At 42.2% G+C, this 21694-nt stretch overlaps 1 protein-coding gene across 1 annotated transcript in view; it reads right to left on the bottom strand.

Moving 5' to 3' along the window:
- The window catches only part of crtac1b (cartilage acidic protein 1b), a 61672-nt gene that overhangs the window by 25721 nt on the left and 14257 nt on the right, over nt 1-21694 (bottom strand). Inside the window, exons 3-5 of the mRNA XM_055929618.1 lie at nt 18231-18427; nt 17611-17747; nt 2219-2375 (exon numbers count right to left, since the gene is read on the bottom strand). Coding sequence (XP_055785593.1) covers nt 2219-2375; nt 17611-17747; nt 18231-18427 — 491 coding nt within the window. The remainder of the gene's footprint in view (nt 1-2218; nt 2376-17610; nt 17748-18230; nt 18428-21694) is intronic.

Genomic DNA, 21694 nt, shown 5'->3' with positions numbered 1-21694 from the left:
TCTCTCTCTCTCTCTCTCTCTCTCTCTCTCTCTCTCTCCGTCCCCCGTATCTCTCTCTCTCTCTCTCTCTCTCTCTCTCTCTCTCTCTCTCTCTCTCCGTCCCCCTGTATCTTTCTCTCTCTCTCTCTCTCTCTCTCTCTCTCTCTCTCTCTCTCTCTCTCTCTCTCTCTCTCTCTCTCTCTCTCTCTCTCTCTCTCTCTCTCTCTCTCTCTCTCTCTCTCTCTCCTCTCTCTCTCTCCTCCTCTCTCTCCTCTCTCTCTCTCTCTCTCTCTCTCTCTCTCTCTCTCCTCTCTCTCTCTCTCTCTCTCTCTCTCTCTCTCTCTCTCGCTCTCTCGCTCTCTCTCTCTCGCTCTCTCTCGCTCTCTCTCGCTCTCTCTCGCTCTCTCTCTCTTTCTTCCTCTCTCTATTAGAGGTGTGTCTGTAGTAAAAATGTCTATATTTCAGTGGGACTTGGTCGCTCTGTAAATCAGGCTCGGGACAAAGAACATGGCTAGTCACACACACACACACACACACACACACACACACACACACACACACACACACACACACACACACACACACACACACACACACACACACACACACACACACACACACACACCAGCCAGGTCACACCAGATCCACTGCAGGATGTCGGGGGATGCTTCAATACCGTCCACTAGGGGCAACGTGAGCGCCTATTAAATCTATTAGGCTCGCGGCTAGCAAGTGTCAGCCGATGTCACAAAGCGCTATACAGAAACTCAGCCTAAAACCCCAAACAGCAAGCAATGCAGATGTAGAAGCACGGTGGCTAGGAAAAACTCAGAAAGGCAAGAACCAAGGAAGAAACCTAGAGAGGAACCAGGCTCTGAGGGGTGGCCAGTCCTCATCTGGCTGGGTTGCAACCATAGCGGATCCCTTGTTGGTGCTACATATAACCTTTTTTAAAGGTTTTATAAAGAACCATGCTAATAAGGTTCTAAATGGAACCTGTATGGTGCTATAAATAACCCTTTCCTAAGGTAACTTAAGGATCATTTAAAAAAAGGTTCTATAATAGCACCAGAAAAGGGTTCCGCTATGGTTACAACCCTTTTGGGGGCTATATAGAAACTTTCTCAATCTCAAAGGTTGTTTGTAGATCCTTTTGAAGAACAATACAGGGTTCTGTATTTTATATTGTAAAAATTCCATAGGCGTTATTATTGTGTTAATTGACAAGTTGAATCAGGTGTGCTAGCTTTGGAACAGCTGGGGGTCCCTGAGGAGAGAATTGTTAACCACTGACTTAGTCGACCGTTCTCAATTGACACAAGACCATACGTGACTCTATTAAATGGCATAACACAACAGATTAGATCAACTGGAATGACTCTCACTCACAGTTGCACAATAAGAGCTGTGAGCAAACCACGCCCCTAAATATTCGATTGAACCACTGAAGGGTTCTTCGATTCACTATGGTTCCCCATAAAACCATCACCTTTCCCAAATAACTCTTAGTGTGCAGGAATAGGCATACATTTTTATTAGCAAATGTTTGAACTATTCTAAACTAGTGTTAAGCAATTAGTTATTTTTGAGGTCGGTTCGGTTTCGATTTGATTATTTAAAAAATCACTGTTTGATTATTTTTTGAAACATGAAAATGCAGTATGCATTATGTGGGTTGAATCCTGTAACACAGAATAAAACAATGAATACATGTCCCTTGATGGTAGTGACGGCCCAATACTATGTATCCCTTATTAATCATCACAATACTTTACTTTGATTTCAGTTGTTGCATTACATTTGTTTCATTTGATTACTTTATTACTTCATTCTCATCTCTATAGAGCTGCTGCCTATGCTGTCTTACAAAATCACAATTTTAGTATTTCTGCAAAGTAAATAAGGCCTACTTTTGGTTAAATAAAATGTTTAAAAAAAATGTTTTTATGACTGCTGAATACCAGCTATCAATCACTTAGATCATGTATTTTCAGGTAGAGAGACCTCGCAAAGCAACTGCTCTGTCTTTCTCGATAGCGCATTCTTCTGTATTTTACTTAGGTGTAAAAGAAACAGACCGGACAAGTAGGCACGCAATGGATTATGGTCTCCTCCTCCCTTTCCCTCTATCACTCCTCCGTGTTTCTCAAATTGTCTTTCTCGCTCTCATTCTAGTACTCTCACTTTTACTCTCTCTCTAACTCTGCATAAGTACACAAGCACACACACACAGATCTACCTGTGAACTTGTTGACTCCAGCCTGCTCTGCGACGTTGGACAGGGCGATGATGCCTCGGGAGAGGTCACTGGCAGCTTCATCCATTTCTATCAGGGCATGGGGAGCCACGTTACCACTGGCATAGTTAGCTATGTAGATGGCATAACGACCTGTACCCTAGAGACAAGAAGACATGGACTTTGAGTTAGATTTAAGTTACCGCTGGTAAATTTGGTTATTAAAACAACCATGTATGAAGAGAAGAACATAGGTGAAGTTTGTAACAGTTATTAGATGGCATAACGATATGTACCATATGAAAGGAGAAGACATTATTTGGATAAGAGACTTTAGTAAGCAATGTGAACAAACATTGTCCATGGCATCACACCCAGTTCCATAAGGAAGGAGAGACATGAAAAGTTGGAACCACTGACTGCACAAAAAGGTTGGAACTCTAGACCCTTATCTTTCACTCATCTAACTCAACCCTTATCCTTGTTCCCTAATTCCCTACTCAGTTCCCCACATACATACAATTTTCTCTTCCACTCTCTACACGTCTCCCTTCTCTCTCTTTCTTTCATCCTATAATCTTTCTCTCTCCCTCTTTCTGTCTTCTTACTCCATCTTTCTTTCCTTCCCTCTCTTCTCTCCAGCCCTCCATCTCATTCCCTCCTCTCTCTCCTCCCTCCTTCTCTCACTCTCCGCCTTCCATCTTTCTCTTCATCCCTTTGGAGGTTAATTTCACACTCCATTATCAGTGAGGGTCCCTGCAGACACAAAGGCACAGACGGAACCACACTAATAGATTACACACTACCATTACAATGAGCTAACTTACCCACTGGCCCTTACACACACACGCACACACACAACACAACACACATCAAATCAAAGTTTATTGGTCGCGTACACAGATTTGCAGATGTTACGGCAGGTGCAGCGTAATATTTCTGTTTATAGATCGAACAGCGCAGTAATAATACCTAGAAAACAAAACAAAGCGCACGTAATCCAAAAAGTAAAAATTAAGAAATTAAGAATATATTCAGTTGAAGTCGGAAGTTTACATACACCTTAACTAAATGAATTTAAACTCCGTTGTTCACATTCCTGACATTTAATTCTAGTAAAAATTCCCTGTATTAGGTCAGTTAGGATCACCACTTTATTTTAAGAATGTGAAATGTCAGAATAATAGTAGAGAGAATTATTTATTTCAGCTTTTATTTCTTTCATCACATTCCCCGTGGGCCAGTAGTTTACATACACTCAATTGGTATTTGGTAGCATTGCTTTTAGATTGTTTAACTTGGGTCAAATGTTTCAGGTAGCCTTCCACAAGCGTTGTGATGGTCAGGGCTTTGTGATGGCCACTCCAATACATTGACTGTTTATGCCATTTTTCCACAACTTTGGAAGTATGCTTGGGGTCATTGTCCATTTGGAAGACCCATTTGCAACCAAGCTTTAACTTCCTGACTGATGTCTTGAGATGTTGCTTCAATATATAAACATAAAATTTTGTGAAGTGCACAAGTCCCTCTTGCAGCAAAGCACCCCCACAACATGATGCTGCCACCCCCGTGCTTCACGGTTGGGGCGGTGTTCTTCGGCTTGCAAGCCTCCCCCTTTTTCCTCCAAACATAACGATGGTCATAATGGCCAAACAGTTCTATTTTTGTTTCATCAAACCAGAGGACATTCCTCCAAAAAGTATAATCTTTGTCCCCATGTGCAGTTGCAAACTGTAGTCTGACTTTTTTATGGCGGTTTTGGAGCAGTGGCTTCTTCCTTGCTGAGCGGCCTTTCAGGTTATGTCGATATAGGACTTGTTTTACTGTGGATATAGATACTTTTGTACTGGTTTCCCCCAGCATCTTCACAAGGTCCTTGTTCTGGGATTAATTTGCACTTTTTGCACCAAAGTACGTTCATCTCCAGGAAACAGAACACGTCTCCTTCCTAAGCGGTATGACGGCTGCGTGGTCCCATGGTGTTTATACTTGCATACTATTGTTTGAACAGATGAATGTAGTACCTTCAGGTGTTTGGAAATTGCTCCCAAGGATGAACCAGACTTGTGGAGAGCCACATTTCTTTTCTGAGGTCTTGGCTGATTTTTTTTAACTTTCCCCTTTGGTCAAGCAAAGAGGCACTGAGTTTGAAGGTAGAACTTGAAATACATCCACAGGTACACCTCAAATTGACTCAAATGATGTCAATTAGCCTATCAGAAGCTTCTAAAGCTATGACATTATTTTATGGAATTATCCAAGCTGTTTAAAGTCAATTTAGTGTCAATTTAGTGTATGTAAACTTCTGACCCACTGGAATTGTGATACAGTGAATTATAACAGAAATAATCTGTCTGTAAATAATTGTCGGAAAAAGTACTTGTTGATGTCCTAACCGACTTGCCAAAACTATAGTTTGTTAACAAGAAATTTGTGGAGTGGTTGAAAAACAAGTTTTAATGACTCCAACGTAAGTGTACGTAAACTTCCGACTTCAACGGTAAGTATTCAGAGCCCTTGCAATGATACTCAAAATTTAGCTCAGGTGCATCCTGTTTCCACTAATCATCCTTTAGATGTTTCTACAACTTGATTGGAGTCTACCTGTGGTAATTTCAATTGATTGAACATGATATGAAAAGGCACACCTGTCTAAATAAGGTCCCCTAGTTGACAGTGTCAGAGCAAAAACCAAGCCATGAGGTCGAAGGAATTGTCCGTAGAACTCTGAGACATGATTGTGTCAAGGCACAGATCTGGAAAGGGTACCAAAAAAAATCTACAGCATTGAAGGTCCCCAAGAACACAGTAGACTCCATCATTCTTAAATGGAATAAGTTTGGAACCACCAAGACTCTTCCTAGAGCTGGCCGCCGGCCAAACTGAGAAATCGGGGGAGAGTGGCCTTGGTCAGGGAGGTGACTCAGAACCAAATGGTCACTCTGACAGAGCTCCAGAATTCCTCTGTGGAGATGATAGAACCTTCCAGAAGGACAACCATCTCTGCAGCACTCCACCAAAAAGGCCTTTATGGTAGAGTGGCCAGACGGAAGCCACTCCTCAGTAAAATGCATGAGACAGCCCAGGTGGAATTTGCCAAAAGGCACCTAAAGGCACCTAAAGACTCTAAGACCATGAGAAACAAGATTCTCTGGTCTAAATATCAGACATTTGAAAGCTCTAGTTTTGACCGTCATAATACCTCTGATAGCAGTAACTTTACAAGCACTAATTATGGTCAATTTAGACTGAGAATAGTATCTAGTTATGGTAAGGGGTGAAATAAGTATAGCCAGTTATAATTCTAACGGTTTAGCAGATAATTAAAAAAAAGATCAGTCTTTATGTGGCTAAAAGAAAAGGAATATAACATATACTGTTTACAGGAAACTCACTCTACATCCTTAGATGAAGTTGCGTGGAAAAAAGGAATGGGGTGTTGAAATAATTTTCTTTCATGGACACAGTAACTCAAAAGGTGTGATGATATTAATTTACAAAAATGTCGATCTGAATGTGCAACTAGTTAGGAATAATATGCAAGGAAGGTGGATCTTTATGAATATGAAAGTGGACGAAAAAGACATTTGGCTCATTAGTCCAAATCAGGATGATCCATACTTGTTTGAAAATATTTATACCTATTTATTGAACTTACAGCCAACAAATGATCAAATCATTCTGGTAGGAGACTATAACACAGTGTTAAATACCTCAATGGTGTAACGCACGTCGTCGGGAGAAGGAGACCTGAACCTATAGGGGAGGTGGCGGCTCTGGTGCGGGGTGGGCCAAGACCTTAGTCTTGGCCCACTTAAGTGGTGCCTCTGGAGCAGGGACCCTTACCGCCGACCCCGGACCAGGGACCCTCGCAGCGGGCCCCGGACAGGAGGGGGACTCTGGCTGCTCCGGACAGGAGGGGGACTCTGGCTGCTCCGGACAGGAGGGGGACTCTGGCTGCTCCGGACAGGAGGGGGACTCTTGCTGCTCCGGACAGGAGGGGGACTCTGGCTGCTCCGGACTGAGGCCCGTCGCTGGAGGCTCCGGACTAGCGGGCGTTGCTGGAGGCTCCGTACTAGAGGGCATCGCTGGAGGCTCCGGACTAGAGGGCGTCGCTGGAGGCTCTGGACTAGAGGGCGTCGCTGGAGGCTCTGGACTAGAGGGCGACGCTGGAGGCTCCGGACTAGAGGGTGACGCTGGAGGCTCCGGACTAGAGGGCGTCGCTGGAGGCTCCGGACTAGAGGGCGTCGCTGGAGGCTCCGGACTAGAGTCCTTCGTTGGAGGCCTCGTGCCATAACTCCTCACTGGAGGTTTCGTGCCATGGATCCTCACTAGAGGCTTCGAGCCATGGATCCTCACTGGAGGCTTCATGCCATGGATCATCACTGGAGGCTTCTTGCCATGGATCATCACTGGAGGCTTCTGGCCATGGATCATCACTGGAGGCTTCGTGCCATGGATCATCACAGGAGGCTTCGTGCCATGGATCATCACTGGAGGCTTCGTGCCATGGATCATCACAGGAGGCTTCGTGCCATGGATCATCACTGGAGGCTTCTTGCCATGGATCATCACTGGAGGCTTCGTGCCATGGATCATCACTGGAAACTTCTTGCCATGGATCCTCACTGGAGACTTCGTGCCATGGATTATCACTGGAGGCTTCGTGCCATGGATCATCACTGGAGGCTTCGTGCCATGGATTATCACTGGAGGCTTCGTGCCATGGATCATCACTGGAGGCTTCGTGCCATGGATCATCACTGGAGGCTTCTTGCCATGGATCATCACTGGAGGCTTCTTGCCATGGATTATCACTGGAGGCTTCGTGCCATGTATCATCCCTGGAGGCTTCGTGCCATGGATTATCACTGGAGGCTTCATGCCATGGATCATCACTGGAGGCTTCGTGCCATGGATTATTACTGGAGGCTTCGTGCCATGGATCATCACTGGAGGCTTCTTGCCACTGGGCCGTACACTGGGCCGTGGAGGCACACTGGAGGTCTCGAGCAAAGAGCCTGCACAACCCGTCCTGGCTGTATGGTGACTTTGGCCCTGCACGTGCGGGGCGCAGGCACAGGACGCACTGGGCTGTGCAGACGTACTGGAGACACAGTGTGCAGAGCTGGCGCAGGATAACCCGGGCCGAAGAGACGCACTAGAGACCTGGAGAGCAGGGCTGGCACACTCCTTCCTGGCTCGATGCCCACTCTCGCCCGGCAGATGCGAGGAGCTGCGATGTAACGTACCGGGCTATGAGCACGTACTGGAGACACCGTGCGCTCCACCGCATAGCACGGTGCCTGACCAGTACGACGCTCGCCACGGTAAGCGCGGGGAGTTAGCTCAGGTCTCCTACCTGACTCCGCCAATCTCCCCGTGTGCCCCCCCAAAATAATTCTGGGGCTGCCTCTCGGGTTTCCTTGCCAACCATGTTCCCTCATACCGCCGGTTCCTTTCTCCTGCTGCCTCCGCTCTCCTGGCTGCCGTCACCTGTTCCCATGGAAGGCGATCCCTTCCAGCCAGAATCTCCTCCCATGTGTAAGATCTCTTCCCGTACAGAATGTCCTCCCATGTCCATTCCTCCTTTTTACCACGCTGCTTGGGCCGTTGTTGATGGGTGGTTCTATAACGCACGTCGTCGGGAGAAGGAGAAGAGGACCAAGGTGCAGCGTGGTAAGTGTTCATACTATTTAATTAAAATATGAAACACTAGACAAAACAACAAACACGACAAACGAACAGTCCTGAAAGGTGAAACAAACACTAAACAGGAAACAACCACCCACAAACATAGGTGGGAACAGGCTACCTAAGTATGATTCTCAATCAGAGACAACGATAGACAGCTGCCTCTGATTGAGAACCATACCAGGCCAAATACATAGAAATACAAAACAAGGACAACATAGAACACCAGACATAGAATGCCCACCCAAACTCATGCCCTGACCAACCAAAATAGAGACATAAAAGGATCTCTACGGTCAGGGCGTGACAAATGGACTGTAAATGAAATCACTCTACAAACTATCTTCACCGTGCCATTAAGGAAATCACAAAAATTATGACACATTAGAAATAGTGGATATCTGTAGACTAAAAAACCCAGACCTAGTGAGATATACATGGAGGAGACTTAATCAAGCTAGCTGTCATGACTACTTTCTTGACTCTTTCTCTCTTGCATCAAAGGTGACAAAAGTTTTAATAGGAGACAGAATGCGATCGGATCATCATCTAATTGGCCTTCACATAACCCTTATAGAATTTCCACGTGGACAGGGATATTGGAAATTTAATCAAAGTTTACTGGAGGACAACTTATGTTTAACTAAGACAAAATAATTTATAACTGAATTTTTAAAGTATAATATAAGAACAGCAAATCCACTTATTGTTTGGGATACCTTTAAAATGTACCTTCAGAGGTCATTCAATTCAATGATCATCAATAATATAAAAGCAGTTTCTGGCTAAAGAAACAAGACTAACAAGGGAAATACATGAACTAATAGTACAGGTAGATAGCAATAAAAACAATACTACAGAGATACAAAATAAGTTAGAGGAAAAACAAAAAGAACTTGAGGAACTTATTCAAGAACGATCAAATGAAATCTATTACAAAAATAATGCAACATGGCTGGAATATGAAGAAACATTTACATAATTCATCCTGAATCTCCAACACATGAACGCTAAAAAAATAATTTGCAGAAACTCGTTACTGAAGACGGAGTCATCTATGATTCTCCTAATTATATTTTAAAAGAGGAAGCTAAATATTTTAAGCAGATGTTCTCTTCTCCGTCTCATCCTCTCCCACTGAATGAACATTACAGTAAAGAATTATTTCTAAATAAAACAAAAAATTGAAAAATTAACAAATGTACAGTAAGATCAGTGTGAAGGCCAAATTACAGAGGAACAACTTTGAGGCTATTGAATCCTTTCAGTCTGGAAAAACTCCAGGGCTTGATTGCATACCGGTAGAGGTCTAATCAAGCCTTTTTTGATATGCTAAAAGTGCCATTGTTAGATTGTTTTAACTACTCCTATAGACATGGTCTGTCAGGTACTCAGCAGGAAGGTCTGATTTCACTATTATTAACACAAGACCCAGATGGCAAATATAAAGATCCATTCTATCTAAAAAACTGGAGGTGCCTTACATTTCAATGTTGTGATGCAAAAATACTAGCGTAGCACTCAGAATAAAAAGGGTTTTACCAGGTATTGTTCATCCTGATCCGACAGGTGTATTACATGGGCGATACATTGGAGATAATATACGACAACTACTAGAAATAACAGAACATCATGAAACATCTAAGAAGCCAGGTCTGAGATTTACAGCAGATTTTGAAAAGGCATTTTATAAAGTAAAACTGGATTTTATTTACAATTTATTTTCAATTTCGGTGATTCTCTTATAAAATGGGTAAAATAAATGTATAGCAACCCCAGGTGTAAAATCGTAAATAACAGCTACTTCTCAGAGAGTTTTGAATTGTCAAGAGGAGTTAAACAAGGGTGTCCACTGTCACCATATCTATTCGTTATGGCCATCGAACTGCTAGCTATTAAAATCAGATCCAATAACAACATTTTAGAGGATTAGAAATCTAAGGCTTAAAAACAAAGGTGTCCATGTATGTCGATGACTCAAGTTTTAAATTAAGTCCGCAAGCTAGATCCATGCAATGTCTCAATGAAGATCTAGCTAACTTTTCTGGACTCTCTGGACTCTCTGGACTAAAACCTAATTATGATAAGTGTACAATATTATGTATTGGATCTTTAAAAAATACAACTTTTACATTACACTGCAGTTTACCTATTCATATCACAAAATATATAAATAAACTCTCCACAATGAATTTCAATAGAAAACTTGTAAAAATAGACCAGATCCTGCAACCATGGAGAGGTAAATGCCTGTCTATTTATGGAACATTTTCCCTGATTAACTTCTTAGTCATATCTCAGTTTACTCACATACTTATGGCGATGCCTACTCCTGATTATTCATTTTTCAAATCATATGAGCAAAAAATATTTTGCTTTATCTGGGAAGCTAAACCAGAGAAAATAAAGCATGCCTATCTATATAATGAATATGAACTGGGTGGGTTGAGATTATTAAATATAAAAGCACTAAACCTCTCTATTAAAGCTTCACTTACTCAAAAGTTTTACTTGAACCCTAAATGGTTCTCAAGTAGATTACTAAGAAAAGCTCATCCATTATTTAAAAATTTCCTTTTGCCTTTGTGCAGATTTACATGTCTCATTTTTGATTAATTGAAAAGGATACTTATTTCAAAGTATCTCTTTCTCTCAAACAAGCATTGAAGAGCTGGCTACAATTTCAATTTCATCCCCCTGAAAAGATAGAACTAATATTACAACAAATATTATGGCTGAACTCAAATGTGCTGGTTGATAAAATACCTGTATTTATGTGAAGATGTTTGAAAAGGGTATTTTGTTCATAAATTATATTGTAAATTGCAATGGTAGAATTTTGTCTTTCGTGGAGTTATCAGAATTGTACAGGAAAGTCTGCTCAATCCAAGAATACAACCAATTGATTACAGCATTACCCCAAAAATGGAGAAGGCAGGTGGTAGCGGGAGGAGGTAAGGAACGGGTCTGTCTGCCCAATATAATGGATTAAAACTGGCGGAGGAATAAAAATAGCATAAATAGGAAAGTATACCAGTATGTTGACAACTGTGCCATACAGATTGCAAAATAGATGGGAAGAGATTTTTGATGAACCGATTCCAAGATACGAGCTGATATATAAAACGAAGCAAGATTCATTACTTTGTGCTTTTCAGCTAAAATGATGAATTAGAATTCTTACCACCAACAAAATTTTGAATATTTGGGGCATAAAATCATCGAAACTCTGCAGATTTTGTTGTGAGGATACAGAATCAATTTTCCATTTATTTTGGTATTGCCCTCAGGTAGCCTGTTTCTGGTCTCCATGTTTCAGGAATGGTTGAAAATGCATAACATTGATCTAAAATTGACCCTAGAAATAGTACTGTTACGAGATCTGGAGAGACCGGGTCAGTCATTTACTAATATACTATTAGATTGAAATTGTAAGTTAAACATCCCTGCATAGATATACACTACTGTTCAAAAGTTAGGGGCCACTTAAATGTCCTTGTTTTTGAAAGAAAGGCACATTTTTGGTCCATTAAAATAGCATGATATTGATCAGAAATACAGTGTAGACATTGTTATTGTTGTAAATGACTATTGTTGCTGGAAACAACTGATTTTTAATGGAATATCTACATAGGCGTACAGTGGCCCATTATCAGCAACAATCACTCCTGTGTTCCAATGGCACGTTGTGTTAGCTAATCCAAGTTTATCATTTTAAAAGGCTAATTGATCATTAGAAAACCCTTTTTCAATTACATTAGTACAGATGGAAACGGTTGTGCTGATTAAAGAAGCAATAAAACTGGCCTTCTTTAGACTAGTTGAGTATCTGGTGCATCAGCATTTGTGGGTTAGATTACAGGCTCAAAATGTCAAAAAACAAGGGACTTTCTTCTGAAACTCGTCAGTCTATTCTTGTTCTGAGAAATGAAGGCTATTCCATGCAAGGAATTGCCAAGAAACTGAAGTTCTCATACAACGCTGTGTACTACTACCTTCATAGAATAGCGCAAACTGGCTCTAACCAGAATAGAAAGAGGAGTAGGAGGCCACGGTGCACAACTGAGCAAGAGGACAAGTACATTAGAGTGTCTAGTGTTAGAAACAGACGCCTCACAAGTCCTCAACTGTCAGCCTCATTAAATAGTACCCGCAAAACACCAGACTCAACGTCAACAGTGAAGAGGCGACTCCGGGATGCTGGCCTTCTAGGCAGAGTTGCAAAGAAAAAGCCATATCTCAGACTGGCCAATAAAAAGAAAAGATTAAGATGGGCAAAAGAACAGACACTGGACAGAGAAACTCTGCCTAGAAGGCCAGCATCCCGGAGTCGCCTCTTCACTGTTGACGTTGAGACTGCTGATCACAGACTACAAAAAGAAAGACAGTCATGTCGCGGACACCAACGCCGCCCTAACGGATGAGATAAACACCTTTTCTCACGCTTCGAGCATAACGACTCTGAACTGCCGAGGAGAGCCCCTGAGGACAACGGAGGACGCATGTAAGTCATTCAAGCGTGTTAACCCTCACAAGGCTGCCGACCCAGACGGCATCCCTAGCCGCACCCTCATGTGCAGACCAGCCAACTGTTGTGTTTTCGACATTTTAAATCTCTCTGTAGTGCAGGTCATTATCCCCACCTGCTTCAAGATGTCAATTAACATCCCATGCCCAAGAAAGGGAAAGTAACAGAACTGAATTACTACCGACTTGTAGCACTCACTTCCATCATCATGAAGTGCTCCGAGAGGCTAGTCAAAGACCATATCACCTCCTCAATCTCCAACACACTCGACCGTCTCCAATTCACCTACCACCCGACAGATCCACGGACGAGACAATCGTCATTGCACTTCACACACTGCCCTCACCCACCTGGAGAAGAGGAATTCATACGGTATGTGAGGATGCTGTTCATCGACTAGAGCTGGTCCCACAAGGATGCATCCTCAGTCCCCTCCTGTACTCCCTGTATACCCACGATGGTGGCCTTACACAGTACCAACTCCATCATCAAGTTCGCTGACAACACGACAGTAGTAGGCCTGATTACCAACAACGACAAGATGGCCTACAGGGAGGAGATAGGCCCTCTGATGGTGTGTTGCCAGGTTAACAACCTCTCCCTCAACATCAGCAAAACAAAGAAGCTGATTGTCAACTTTAGGAGGAACCAGGCTGGGCACGCCCCCATCCTCATCAAAGCGGCCGCCGTGGAGACAGTCAAAAACTTTAAGTTCCACTGCGTACACATCTCGGAGGAGCTGAAATTGTCAAACGACACAGACACCATGGTGAAGAAAGCACGACAGCGACTCTTCAACCTCAGGAGGCTGAAGAAATTCGGCTGAAATGTGCCTGTCCCAGAGGGTGCTCATAGTGTTCTACAGGAGCACCATCGAGAGAATACTGTCGGACTGCATCACAGCCTGGTATGGAATCTCCACCGCCGCAGACCGCTAGGCACTACAGAGGGTGGTATGCTCAGCCAAACGCAGCATTGGGTGCACACTGCCTGCCCTCCAAGACACCTACAACACCAAATGTCACAGGAAGGTCAAGAAGATCATCAGGGACATCAGCCACCTGAGCCACGGCCTGTTCTCCTCGCATCCATCACTTTGACGCACGCAGTACAGGAGCATCATGGCTAAAACTAAGAGACTGGGCAATAGCTTCTACCCCCAGACAATCAGCTCGGAGCTTAACAATTTCACTGTACACTGCAACTACATCTGTGACCCTGTGCATGTGACTAAATCCAATCTAATCTAATTTCCACTGTGGGACTAAAAGGAAAATGACTGTTAAGGAACGTAAATGTCACCATCAGCATCAGATCGTCACAGCTCACTCTCTCAGCACATCCATCTCAGGTAATAGAAACAAACACACACACACAAGTATGATTTAGTGCTGCAGGCTCCAAGGCCATTGAAAATTGGTTACTGGTGTTAAAAGTCAGTGGTTTTCAGTAATGATGCTTCACTCACGCTCATTTCTGTAACCAGTTATTACAGATCAGGAGACTATACATATTGTGTGTGGTTGTGTGTGTGTGCATGCATGCATGCATGCATGAATGGCTGTGTGGGCATGTGTGTGTGCGTGTTTTGAAGGCCTTTCGCATTGTGACGTTGTTTGACTTAGGTTAGGGAGGCTATTACAGTCAACAAATCAACTTTGACATTCGGTTAGGACCAAATATTCACAATTGGAGCTAAAAGTGTAAATCGTTTCCAGATAGCTCTTTACCCCAAAGCTCACTTTCGGTCACTAGTCTTTGTCTGAAAGTGGTCCTGTTTCAGTGTCATCTATCACTTTCGCATGTCTCAAATCAATAGCTTCCCTTCATCAGTTTGGAAAAGACAAATGATGGCACTTCCCTCCCAAGGAGACTAAAAAACACACATATGGAGGCATGCACACACACACATATACGGAGGCACGTATGCGAAATACACACACACGCTGGAGACTAAGAAAGATGCAGTGGTCTAGATGAGTAATTATATCTCTGAGTGAGTGATAGAAGTCTATTTAGAAGTAAATAACACCAGACACATTCGTTTTTCTACCTTTTTTTCTCTTTTCCCCCACACTTTCAGTGGCCTTTTTGTGATGTGAGTCCAAATGTGAGATTTTTGGTTCCAGCCGCCGTGTCTTTGTGAGACGCAGAGTAGGTGAACGGATGATCTCCACATGTGTGGTTCCCACCAAGAAGCATGGAGGAGGAGTTGTGATGGTGTGGGTGTGCTTTGCTGGTGACACTGTCTGGGTTTTATTTAGAATTCAAGGCACAATTAACCAGCATGGCTACCACAGCATTCTGCAGCGATTCGCCATCCCATCTGGTTTGCGCTTTGTGGGACTATCATTTGTTTTTCAACAGGACAATGACCCAAAACACACCTCCTGGCTGTGTAAGGGCTATTTAACCAAGAAGAGTGATGGAGTATTGCATCAGATGACCTAGCCTCCACAATCACCCGACCTCAATCCAATTGAGATGGTTTGGGATGAGTTGGACCGCAGAGTGTAGGAAAAGCAGCCAACAAGTGGTCAGCATATGTGGAAACACCTTCAAGACTGTTGGAAAAGCATTCCAGGTGAAGCTGGTTGAGAGAATGCCAAGAGTGTGCAAAGCTGTCAAGGCAAAGAGTGGCTACCTTGAAGAATCTAAAATATATGTTGATTTATTTAACACTTTATTAGTTACTACATGATTCCATATGTGTTATTTCATAGTTTCATGCCTTCACTATTATTCTACAATATAGAAAATAGTAAAAGAAAAGAAAAACGCTTGAATGACTAGGTGTTTCCAAACTTTTGACTGGTACTCTATATACATATGCATACATACTGTACATTTGACTGGCAACATATTTTATGTTAAAAAATCTCTGCGACTCTGGGAATTGTGGTCTTCAAGAGGTTTTGACTGATTTGGTGGTCCCTTGAAAGGGGGAACAAGACAGAGTGGTTCACATCTTAGGCCTTAAGATTTTTCTCTGTCTTTTCCCCCTTTTTTCACACTGTCTTTCACTATAAAGTGTGTTAGGGACGTGAGTGATACAAAATTGAAGTTGATTGATCAGTTGAATTTCCTAGCACAAATACAAATGTGCTATATCTTAATTTGATCTGTGTTGTCGAATGGAATTTTCCTGTGCAGCAGGAAATGCAAACATGTAGTGTATTCAAGGTTTAAAAAGGCTTCTAAAGTTTGTAATTTACACCAAAAAAAATGTCAGACTTGATTTGCCCTAACAAAAAATGTATCAACCCTTACAAAATGTAACGCTCGTCCTCCTCCTCGTCTGAGGATGAGCAAGGATCGGACCAATATGCAGCGTGGTATGTATCCATAGTATATTTATTTGTGAAAGACGAACACGAAGAACACGAAGAACAAAATACAAAATAACGTGAACAGACCTGTACTTGAGAACATAAAACAAGAACAGGAAGGAACACACTAACGAACGAACGAACGAAACAGTCCCGTGTGGCACAAACACTGACACAGGAACAATCACCCACCAACAAACAGTGAGAACAGCCTACCTTAATATGGTTCTCAATCCGAGGAAACGTAAAACACCTGCCCCTGATTGAGAACCATATCAGGCTAATTGAAAATGAACCCAACATAGAAACACATAACATAGAATGCCCACCCAGCTCACGTCCTGACCAACTAAACAAAGACAAAACAAAGGTCAGGAACGTGACACAAAAATGTACATTAATTATAATGCAGGAATATTTTCCTGCTGTGAGAAACTGCTCAAACTGGTCAAACCAGTGGCTTTTATAACCTTGTGATGCTGCCCAATGGGGCTATAATTTATATATTATATATCATATTACAGTACAATGATGAGAAATCTCCATTACACGAGGCGGGATCACACCCTGCTCATCAATGACTGCTGTAAACTTAACTCCAACTGTGGATGGGAGAATAAGAAGGTCCTCTCAGAAAATATAGGAGAGGTAGATTTTTACAGCTAAAGGAAAATGCTTTATTCTCTCATCCATCTCATGAAATTAACACACACACACACACGCAGGAACATGCCCGTGCGCAAACACACACACAGTACACACACACAATACACACACTCAAGGAGACCACACACTCAAGGAGACTAAGAATTTGGACCATTCTAAAGGTATTGTCATATTAAAAGGAGATCTCTTTCCTATGGGCTTGGCTCCTCTCCCATGCCCAGTCAGATGAGACTGCAGTCAGAAAATCGATTCTAATACCGTCCGTACTGTACCTCACTGGGTAACAGCTTTATCCCTCAACCTGGGGTGGGGTAGAGAGGACTGCAGTCATGGTTACAGAAATATGCTGTTCTGCCTATCTCCATTTGGCCCATACACTGGACAACCATTGCCACATTATTTTACTGTGTGTGTGTGTGTGTGTGTGTGTGTGTGTGTGTGTGTGTGTGTGTGTGTGTGTGTGTGTGTGTGTGTGTGTGTGTGTGTGTGTGTGTGTGTGTGTGTGTGTGTGTGTGTGTGTGTGTGTGTGTGTGCATGCAAGTTTGTTTAAATGTGTGTGTTTGTGTCTTTGTATTTTGTGTGTATGCATGTCTGTGTGTATAAATGTGTGTAGACATAATTTCTCCCCTTGTATGTCTGTCTGTAGAATGAACGAGCCCATTGTTTTGTAATTACAGCGGTGCACTGAGAAAAAGAAGAGACGGAACACCACATCTCTCTTCTAATGAACTGTCATAACACACACTGAGGAGGGCGGGAAACACAGCAAGCATGAATTATGACTACGCACCTACAGTCACACAAACACACACACACAGACACACAAACATAAAACCCACATCATAATATGGGCTGGGAGAAGAGACACTAAACAGAAAGCCTGAGTTATTGTTGATATGCTCAAATGAGATAAGAGGTTAGTAATGGGGTGTAAAGGACAGAAACTGACATAGAAAGACAGATCTGTTTAGAGAGAGCTGTGTATAGTGAGTTCTGCAGTGTAAGTGTGTTTCTCAGTCTGTGCGTGTGCGTGCGTCTGTTTCCCAGTCTGTCAGTGTGCGTGTGTGTGTGTGTGTGTGTGTGTGTGTGTGTGTGTGTGTGTGTGTGTGTGTGTGTGTGTGTGTGTGTGTGTGTGTGTGTGTGTGTGTGTGTGTGTGTGTGTGTAGCTCTTGTACCTTTCGGTCTACGCAGGCTACAGATCGTCCAGCCAAGCGGTTGGCTACATCACGGTGTTCGTTAATGTCGTCGTTTAACAGATCTTCAAACCGGCCATTACGGAACTTAAAGAGCTTATCAGAGTAGGTGGCACGACCTTCAGGAGAGGAGGAGTATAGGAGAGGAGAGGAGAGGAGAGGAGAGGAGAGGAAAGAAGAGGGGAGGGGAGAAGAAAAGAGAAAAGAACAGAGAATATTTTAGATTTAAATGAAGATAAAACATCTAGAATCCTATACAACCATTTTGGGGGTAAATAAAGTAAAGAGAAAATGATAAAGCTGTGATATTGTAGTTTTGGCAGTCAGTCCTATAAACTCTCAGAAGATTAATAGCGACACAAAGTCCTTATCTGTTACCTGATGAAGTCTGTGATTAGAAATGTTTATCTCTGCTATATTGATCCTCCCTTCTGTGTTTGTGTCTGCAGAGAGATGAGAGGACGTGATCCGTGTGTATGTGTGTGTGTAATCGTGTGTGCGTTTTAGTGCATGTGCGAGTGTATGTATGTATGCTTAAACGTGTGCATGCATCTCTCTGTGTGTGTGTGTGTATATGTGTGTGTGTGTGTGTGTGTGTCTACCTGAGAAGGCATTGTTGGTATTGAGCACATAGATCTCTTCTCTTCCGTCTCCATCAATGTCGCAGGCTGTCACTCCGATGGCATTGCCTTGGCGATCTCTCAGAGCATAGAAAGGGGAGCTACGGTTGTCGACAGCAATGTTGACCAGTCTCTTCTTCTGCTTGTCGTACTTCAGAACCAGGTTGGGACCATTGTACCTGTAAGAGACCAACAACAGAGTTAAAGGCTGCACATCATGTAAACCCTTTGAGCTAGGCAATAGCAACAACAGAGTTACAGGCTGCACATCATGTAAACCCTTTGAGCGAGAGAGTTACAGGCTGCACATCATGTAAACCCTTTGAGCTAGGCAATAGCAACAACAGAGTTACAGGCTGCACATCATGTAAACCCTTTGAGCTAGGCAATAGCAACAACAGAGTTACAGGCTGCACATCATGTAAACCCTTTGAGCTAGGCAATAGCAACAACAGAGTTACAGGCTGCACATTATGTAAACCCTTTGAGCTAGGCAATAGCAACAACAGAGTTACAGGCTGCACATCATGTAAACCCTTTGAGCTAGGCAATAGCAACAACAGAGTTACAGGCTGCACATCATGTAAACCCTTTGAGCTAGGCAATAGCAACAACAGAGTTACAGGGCACAGAGTTCCAGTGTTAACTTTAATATTTGCATAAATATTCGTTGCCTTTTCATGGACATTATTCTATCGGAAGTTTTGAGAGATCCCACTTGAAGATTTGTGAGGTATTGTTAGGGCAAATAGTATCGGTTTTAAGAAGAGTTAAATGTCGCCCATTGGGCTGCACCTAAAATCAGCAATCAGGGAGTAATTGCCTTCTTGTATTTAATCGCCTCAAGATCGTGTTAACCCTCTGAGCTAAAGTTTAGGTATTAGCAAACACCAGTTTATGTCTCATACCTTCAGGTATTTAGAATAATGTAAAAATGTTCAAGCCCCAGGTAAGGTTCATGAGAGTTCCCTTAGAAAAGTCAGTTTCTAAAACCGTGTAGTTACTACAGTAGTTATAGGCTGGATGTTATAGCCTGTAGATGTTACAGGCTGGACGTTATAGGCTGGATGTTAAAGGTCGTAGATGTTCAAGGCTGGATGTTATATGCCGCAGACGTTAAAGGCTGGATGTTATAGGCCTTCGATGTTATTTCATAAAAGTCTATGCCGTTTGGGGGGGGGTTCTAAGCTGATATATGGAATTGTTTTAGGAAGGTCACACCATGGATCATTTAACTATTTGATTTTGAATTTTAGGTATCCCCCAGAAATATTAAAACAATTATTTATAATATTACGTTTCTGACGTGTCTTTCTAGGAAATATAAGAAAGCTTTGGAAATTTTTGACACATTTAACCCCTTATTTTTATAGGCCCATGACACCATTGTGTTCGTGAAAGTCTCCCCTGAGGTCATATTAGTTTGTAGCCCAAACGGTTCGGACACTACAGACAAAAGTTGGCAAATTAGCGTTACTGATTTCAGACGAGTCCCGTGAGGCTTGTGGGGGTCGTAGATCAAAACAGAAAACACCATCATGTTTGTGAGAGTCTCCCCTTTCTATAGAATGGTATTAGTTTGTAGGCCAAACCGTTCAGATGCTACAGGTGTTTTTGTGAGAAGACGGATTTTCCGGATGTCTGTTGGTCTGAAACAGTGCTGTAGCTCTGACACTTTCCATCGCAGATGCAGCAGTGAAACATAGGCAGATGTGAAGAATTGAGACTTAGCCCATGCAAAAACACGGATATCTCTAGCTTAAAACCTTTTCTCAATAGGGGGTGCTGTTGGCACTTTGTAATAATTTCATTCCCAAATTCAACTGCCTCGTACTCAATTCTTGCTCGTACAATATGCATATTATTATTACTATTGGATAGAAAACACTCTCTAGTTTCTAAAACCGTTTGAATTATATCTGTGAGTAAAACAGAACTGGAGTTAAAGCAATTTTCCTATGAGGATGTGAGAATGCTGAAATCTGCCTGTTGTTCTGAGGTCCCTTTATAAATTTGCCTGTCTTCTATTGGTTGAGATGCACTGCATACGCCTTCCCCTGGATGTCAGCGAATAGTGAGAATTGAAATGGTGTTGCTAGGCAGATCTGAGAGCTTATAAATGGGCTGGCAACGTGGGGTCCGTCCTTTCTTCTCTTCACCATGACGCAAAAAGGACCTCTGGATGTCGTTCTAGAAAGCTCCCGTTATAGCCCTTAGATATATCCGGCTCTGTTTTTATTCAATATAGGTGTTAAAGACATCATAATGTTGTTATTTTAAACCGAGTTATATCAGTTTATCTCAGTATATTGCGATTTTCGGATATTTATTAGTGCTGCATTTTAGTGAGTTGGGCACGTCTTTGCCACATGGCTAATGTTTACTGCTAATTCCAACGTTGAAGACGACAATCTACAACCGAGCAACGATTCTTTTGGAAAAAGGACAACTTGCCCAAGATTCTGATGGGAGTTCATCAAAAAGTAAGAACTATTTATGATGTTAATTCGTTGTTCTGTTGAAAAATGTTAAACTCATATTCCGCCATTAATCTCGGTGCGGTCTCGCTTTAACGCACGCTGTATGTCGTAGTAACGTTAATTTTAAAAATCTAACACAGCGATTGCATTAAGAACTAATGTATCTTTAGTTAATGATTAGATTAGGTGCCTCTCCCAAGATTTCTCCCGGCATATTGTTGGCAGCTTGGCTACTATTCTCATTGTATAACCACGATTTGTGCCGCTAAATATGCACATTTTCGAACAAACTCTATATGTATTGTGTAATATGATGTTATAGGACTGTCATCTGAAGAAGTTTGAGAAGGTTAGTGAAAAAATTAATATATTTTGCTGGTTTATTCGTTATCGCTATTGTTGGCCTGAATCAATGCTGTTGTGTGGTTGGCTATTGTAGTAAGCTAATATAATGCTATATTGTGTTTTCGCTGTAAAACACTTAAAAAAATCAGAAATATTGGCTGGATTCACAAGATCTTTGTCTTTCATTTGCTGTACGCTGTGTATTTTTCAGAAATGTTTTATGATGAGTATTTAGGTAATACACAATGGTCTCTGTAGTTATTCTAGTTGCTTGGTGAGAGTTGTGATGGTGGCTGCAATGGTAAACTATGATTTATACCTGAAATATGCACATTTTTCTAACAAAACATATGCTATACAATAAATATGTTATCAGACTGTCATCTGATGAAGTTGTTTCTTGGTTAGTGGCTATTTATATCTTTATTTGGTCGAAATTTTGATAGCTACCTATGCAGGAAAAAAATGGTGGGAAAAAAAGTTGTGTCTTTTGCTATCGTGGTTAGCTAATAGATTTACATATTGTGTCTTCCCTGTAAAACATTTTAAAAATCAGAAATGATGGCTGGATTCACAAGATGTGTATCTTTCATCTGGTGTCTTGGACTTGTGATTTAATGA

This window comes from Salvelinus fontinalis, chromosome 1, assembly GCF_029448725.1.
Source record: "Salvelinus fontinalis isolate EN_2023a chromosome 1, ASM2944872v1, whole genome shotgun sequence".
Taxonomy (NCBI): domain Eukaryota; kingdom Metazoa; phylum Chordata; class Actinopteri; order Salmoniformes; family Salmonidae; genus Salvelinus; species Salvelinus fontinalis.
Note: the sequence above shows the minus strand (reverse complement) of the source record. Positions and strands in the feature narration are given on the sequence as shown.